Source organism: Embiotoca jacksoni, unplaced genomic scaffold (assembly GCF_022577435.1).
Source record: "Embiotoca jacksoni isolate LCO1_2020_lvr unplaced genomic scaffold, fEmbJac1.0.p SCAF_12, whole genome shotgun sequence".
Classification (NCBI taxonomy): domain Eukaryota; kingdom Metazoa; phylum Chordata; class Actinopteri; family Embiotocidae; genus Embiotoca; species Embiotoca jacksoni.
The window spans coordinates 4,221,248-4,227,479 of record NW_027185252.1 but is presented as its reverse complement, the minus strand read 5'-3'; the positions used below and the strand labels follow the sequence as shown (position 1 = coordinate 4,227,479).

Genomic DNA, 6,232 nt, shown 5'->3' with positions numbered 1-6,232 from the left:
CTCCCCTCCCCTCCTCTTGCAGCTGCGGGCGCTTTATTTATAATCGTCGCTTGCTCGCTGTCATCCTCATTTTCCCCGCAGTCCTTTCCACGCGTGATGTGCGCACAAAAGCTGCCGTGCAATCAATACATGAGCCGCCGAAATGAACTGTAGTAACCCTGCAGTTGCGTGCACAACACGGGCAGCTATAAAAAAAATAAAAAAAAAACTGTTTTTTCTTTTCTTTTCAGGAGCTCCCTCTAATAACGAGTCTTTTGTTTTGACTGTAGAGCGTTTTAAATTGCAATCTAATTTATATGTATATTGTATGTTTATGTATTTTCTCCCTTAACTCCTTAGAATTGATTAGTTAAAGGAAATTGGAATAAATAAATTTAAAAAAATACAAAAGGAAGGAAATACTTACCACTTAGTTTTTATAAGATAAAGATTGGACACCATGGATAACATTACAAACGTTTAAAACATTTGTGGGCTCTGACGTCTTACAAAAGTCAGTGTCAAGGTCATATTTTTGATGTCTAGGAGTTGTCAACACCTCCACCAAACATGCATTTTTTTTTTCCTTTCTAAACTTCTCACATGGTTACTATTAAATCCATAATCTAATAATAAGATCCAATATATCACCAAAAATCTGAGGAAAAGTCCTAAAACTTGAAACAGATTAGTGGATCACAACTGTTTGTTTTCTTCTTTCCTCCCCTCAGATTTATCTGCTGCCTCTGTTTATAAAACGGTATATAAGGTAGCTCAAATTGATGCTTCACTATCAATCATCTAATGATGTCATATATAATAATAATATATCAGAGGCACCAAACTAGTACTTTTACTTGTAGTTTGCTGCTAATATTTAAGTAGCAATTTCATGCAGGACTTTTACTTGTAATGGAGTATTTTTACAAAGCTGTGTTGGTACTTTTACTTCAGTAAAGGATCTGAATACTTCTTTCGATATCAAACAGAGCATTAGATAAGAAGTACAGTTGCCAGGATGCAAAGGTCGAGCAGCAATCTAAACTGCAAAACAATCACCAGAACAATTAACAAGACATATCTCTCCTTCTTTTCCATTTGTTCCTACTATCAAGCTGTAGATGCCACACATTAAACCATAAATTAAAAAAAAGAAAAAATCGAATTGCTTTACTGCAAATTTGCTCAGAAAGCAGGAACAATGAAGCATTTTTAAAATGCAATAAAACATAATTATACAATTTTATAAGTATTACAGGTGCAATTATAGATTAATTACCAGCAATACACTGCAAAGAAGCCCATTGTATACTGCAATCTGTGTGACCAACGAACTGAGGAGAAAGACATCAACATGAGGATTGTTGATATCAAAGAGCTGCTTTGATGGAGTCTTAAAAAGCTATTTGTTTTTGTTAAACGACTCTTGTGTTGTACCGTGAAAGGAGTAGATGTGAGGAACCTCTAACCATAATGGATTCGCATCTAAAGTTGTGTAAAAGTCATATTTCATGAAGTTAGGGATATTATTATGACTGGTTGCATCACATTATTGTAATAAAAGTCCAGTAAATTAACCCGGTAACCCGCCTGGTAGGAATCAGGGCAACACGGTGTAAAAATCTCTTAACAGGATTGAGTTCAGCCATTACTCAGCCAATTAGTCACAGCCCACCATTGCTTAAGAGCCTTCTCTGCTATTCCTCTGCACAAACAGCACACACACACGCACACGCACGCACACTGCAGTAGGTTTTCTCAAAGGAGATGTTTACAGCTGTTTCAGAAATGAAGTCTTTTTCATTAAAAAGTCTACGACCTTTTCCAAGTTTTTCTACAGGATGTTTATCTTCTGTGTTATCCAAACAGAGCTTGTAAAATGTAAAAATGCCTTCAAGAAGACTTTAAGGCGTAAATGCTCGACTACGTTTTATATGTTGACCAAACCTGTAACCCACACAGGTGCTCCATAAACAGAAATCTGCTGCCTATATAATGCTGTTCAGTCTTTGGCAGTGATTTCATGTCATTGTCTTTCAGTGAAACCACACTCTGATGACTTTTTATCCTGCCACAATTAAAGCTGCTGGATTTTACACAACAATACGCTTTTAAGCAGTACTGGAAAAAAAATAAAATACAAAAAAATAAAGTATATTTGGGGGACAACGTTTTGCCCACAGTGGCAAAAAATTTGGGGTGTTTTGAAAATTTTGGTGGCACTTAAAAAAAAATAGAAAAGTAGCCTGATTGTGCATTTAGTTTTAATGTGAAATGAGCCCAGATTGAAAGGCATGCAGGAACCACTAATTTATATCAACAGGGGTAAATAAAAAGCAAAGAAAAGTGTGCAATCATACTTATGTGTGTAGAAAAACCATCTGTATGTGTAAAAGAAAGACAACTCTAACTTTTTACGCTTTTATTTAGCTCTTATATGTATAATGCATAAGTTAGTTGAAAAATTTAAAACTTTCTCAGGTGTAGGATTGGCTGATATCGTAACAGAGTTAATGTAAACAACAATGTGCGAGTGTCTTAGAGGCAGAAGTCAAAATGAAATGAATGAAAATAAAATAATAATAGGTTAATCTAGTATTATGATACAACTTGTAAGTATAATTAATTTCTAACGATCCTGGGAGCCCCTTAATTTTCCACACTAGTATCATGGACAACAAGGAACATCTGAGATTGCTTTTACACAAATACCGTGTGCTTTTATTTACTGTCCCGCTGCGAGTTAGATGAAAACATCAAAGCCACCCTCAGAGGGGGGTGAGCTCCACTTCAAATCAGCTAGCTGTGGTGTCGTAATGAAAAGTTGTGGTTATACGGAGTTACAGCTGAATGCACCCAAGGGCAAAGTATAAATGTGGTTGACATTTGAAGTGAAAAAAGAAAACTTTTCTTCAAATGTAGAAAATAAAAAAAAAACAGTAATTGTAGCAGAGTTAAGCAAATTATGCCGTACAAATTATAAGATATACAGGAAGAGTCTTTAATAAGGCCTTTTTAAAAAAAACAATTTTTTTTTATTAAGGCATCAATAAGGCCTTTATGTGATGACATTATTAACAACATAAGTGTCTCTAGATTTAAAACACTTTGGCTGTTTTTGAGGTAGTGTAAAAAGTTTGTTCTGGACTGTTTGGACCCTCCTGTTCTGCACTAACTTCAGCCCTGATATTTTTTTTTAATGGATTATGAACTACTCTCTTTCTTCGTCCATTTTCTTGATTCTACCACGGGAGTTCAGCCCCATCCCAGTTGTACGCCTTTCCAGTCTTTTCGATGCCAAGCGTCTCTATGATGCTCATCAGACGCTCCACAGAGTGTTCGGCGCTGAACAACTTGTCTTTGGGCACGTTCCTGTGATAAGGCCGCGAGAGGTCTGTGTTGACTGTTCCCGGATGTAAGGACACACACACCACCTGGAAAATAATCATCGGAGAGAGCGTCATCCATCAGACGTCGGACATACATTCATACATGCATTCATACATGCATTCATACATGCATGCATGCATGCATGCATGGACGGACGGACAGACAGACAGACAGACAGACAGACAGACAGATAGACAGATAGATAGATAGAGAGATAGATAGATAGATAGATAGATAGATAGATAGATAGATAGATAGATAGATAGATAGATAGATAGATAGATAGATAGATAGATAGATAGATAGATAGATAAAACAGTGTTAATGGTGAAGGACAGATTTGGCCAGAGGTGAGTTATTGTAGTCTGATTGCAGCGGGCAGCAATAATCTCCTGTATCAGCAATGATCTCCTGTATCATGAAATCAGGAATGTTCTCCTGTATCAGGAATGATCTCCTGTTTCAAGAATGATCTCCTGTTTCAAGAATGAGCTCCTGTATCGGTCCTTGTGACAGCGGCGCTGGATGAGTCTGAAGGAGAAACAAAAAATTTTAAGAAGACTTACCTTGGGTCGACTGCGGCCCAACTCTATAGACAAATTCCTGGTGGCCATGTTGAGAGCTGCTTTAGACATTCTGTAGCTGTACCAACCACCAAGACCTGAGCGGTGAGAGAGGAAAGTCATCTCATGTTACGTCACTACACAGGTTAAAAGTTAAATACTTGTTTTGTGTATCCTACATAATGCATGCACAGAGATAGGTACCATTGTCTCCGATGGAGCCCACTTTGGCGGTGATGTTGACGATGATGCCGCTGTGCTGCTTGGCTTTCTCCGCGGGCTGCTGACCGAAACCGCCGGCGCCCTTCTGCAGCAGGGGGGCGAAATGCTTGGCCATGACCAGGGGACCCACCGTGTTGGTCGTCAACGTGGAGATGATGCCCTGAAACGGACATGAAGTCAAGTCAGGATTATAGATGGTGGAAGATATCTGGTGGAGCTCCAGGAGAGGAATGAATGAACAAAGCGGTGTGATAAGAAACTAGATGAGCAACACATTATGTCAGGTTTACATGAGTAAATGTGTCATCATTTTCATCAGCAAAGATTATTGTATGTTGTGCGATTCTGTGCTAGGTTATGTTTACAATAATACAACATATATGTATGTATCATATTAATTATATATAGGTCGTATTATCAACTATTAATCCTAAGGGGTAGACGAAAGGCTGTGTTTGTGAATGAAGGTGTAGACAACAGGGTGTGGTTGTGAATGAAGGTGTAGACGGAAGGTTGTGAATGAAGGTGTAGACAAAAGGTTGTGAATTAAGGTGTAGACGAAAGGTTGTGAATGAAGGTGTAGACAAAAGGCTGTGTTTGTGAATGAGAGTGAAAGTACTGTGCCAAACCAAAAGGTCACAGGAGGGAGTCGGCAACCTGTGGGGTCACAGACTGTTGTTCTGCTGCTGTTAAATAAATATCTTGAAGCCTGACATATTCTTCTATTGCCTCATTAAAGAACACGCAGGACTGGGGGCTGACACATATTGGCTTTGTACTAGCAGGAGCCCAAGTCCAACAATGTACAAGTATTGAGGGAATTTTGCTATTTCCATAAGCAACAAGCAGGCCAATCTAAAATAAACATGTATTTTATGTTGGAAATAATATTGCTGGGTACTTTGAAGTGATGCCGAATTTATGAGCCAATCCTAACTCTTCATCTGTAATGATGTTGTCTCATCAAGTGTTTACATTTATTAACAGCTATGACTCAATCAAAATGGCAGAATTTGTGAAGGGAGTTTGGAATGGGAGAACCAGTTTACAGCCTCTTCATTTCAGAAAGTGAGTTAATTTGTTTTCAAGCATAATGTATTTCAGGATTATGACGTTTCCCATGTGGCAGAATGAGATTAGTCACTTTAAAGCACTTTTTTTTTTCCTGTCCTTGAGGAAAGATGGGCTTTTCAAACAACATCTTACAAAACTTACTTTACCTGTGCAGACACATCCCTCAGGCTGGTCTCTCCTTTCCCGGAGGGGTGAAGCATCGCCGAGGAGTTGACGATTAAATCCAGCCGACCGAAGCTCTCTTCAACCCGCTCTGCAGCCCCTCGGATGTCCTCCTCCAGGTTCACGTCCAGCTGGAGGACCGTCAGTCTGCCCGGGTGTTGGCCAGCCAGGCCCCGCAGCTCGGCCGCTCCGTCCGGGTTTCGACATGTCGCTATGACAGCAGCGAGGGATTTGTTTTTTAATATATGTTTGCAGAATTCAAACCCCAGTCCTCTGCTGGCTCCTTGAATGAGAGCAACGGGGGCAGCCATGCCAGTCAAATGACATAACTAGTAGCCTGTGCTGCCTTCACTTGTACCCAAAAGGGTCGTAATATGGAAACTCGAGGAGCAAGATAGCAAGGACATTTCCTGAAAAAGGGACGTTTAGAAAGTCTGTAAAGGATTATAGTAATGTTAATATAGAGCAGCGCTGAAACCGCGAAGATGTATTTTGAAATAATGAATTTGAAGTTCAAAAAGGGAACTGAACGAGGGGTTCATGAAGGGAACATGTTTTCACAACAAGCAAAGTACGCCCCCTGGAGGTCATTCTCAAACCACTTACAAAACGCTGCATGTACGTGTCCCGTAAGCTGACGTGTTTATTATACCATGAAATAATACGTTGTACTGGTCAGATGTGGGGCTGTAAGCAGTAAATATTCCTGGCAATCATTCTCAACAGCGGTAGCCATTTCATTAACGACGTAGAGGTTTTTTTTTTTCATACCCTTCCTCCTCCAGTCCAACAGGCGGCAGTAGCTTAATGACAAACACCAATAACTGCGGGGAGGGGAAAAA

At 39.5% G+C, this 6,232-nt stretch overlaps 1 protein-coding gene across 1 annotated transcript; it reads right to left on the bottom strand.

The window, feature by feature from the left end:
• Window positions 1-2,386: 2,386 nt before the first annotated feature.
• On the bottom strand, window positions 2,387-5,755 carry LOC138195162 (C-signal). Its single transcript, XM_069144296.1, has 4 exons — window positions 5,375-5,755; window positions 4,137-4,314; window positions 3,936-4,030; window positions 2,387-3,413 (listed from the first exon to the last, which is right to left on the bottom strand). The coding sequence occupies exons 1-4, from the start codon at window positions 5,699-5,701 to the stop codon at window positions 3,222-3,224; spliced, it is 792 nt and encodes a 263-aa protein (XP_069000397.1). The 5' UTR covers window positions 5,702-5,755; the 3' UTR covers window positions 2,387-3,221.
• Window positions 5,756-6,232: the final 477 nt, after the last annotated feature.

Coding starts and splice junctions, on each gene's coding strand:
- LOC138195162 (XM_069144296.1), bottom strand. CDS start 5,701: ATGGCTGCCCCCGTTGCTCTCATTCAAGGAGCCAGCAGAGGACTGGGG. Junction 4,315..5,374: donor TGAGGGATGTGTCTGCACAG/GTAAAGTAAGTT, acceptor TGTCCGTTTCAG/GGCATCATCTCCACGTTGAC. Junction 4,031..4,136: donor GGGCTCCATCGGAGACAATG/GTACCTATCTCT, acceptor CTCACCGCTCAG/GTCTTGGTGGTTGGTACAGC.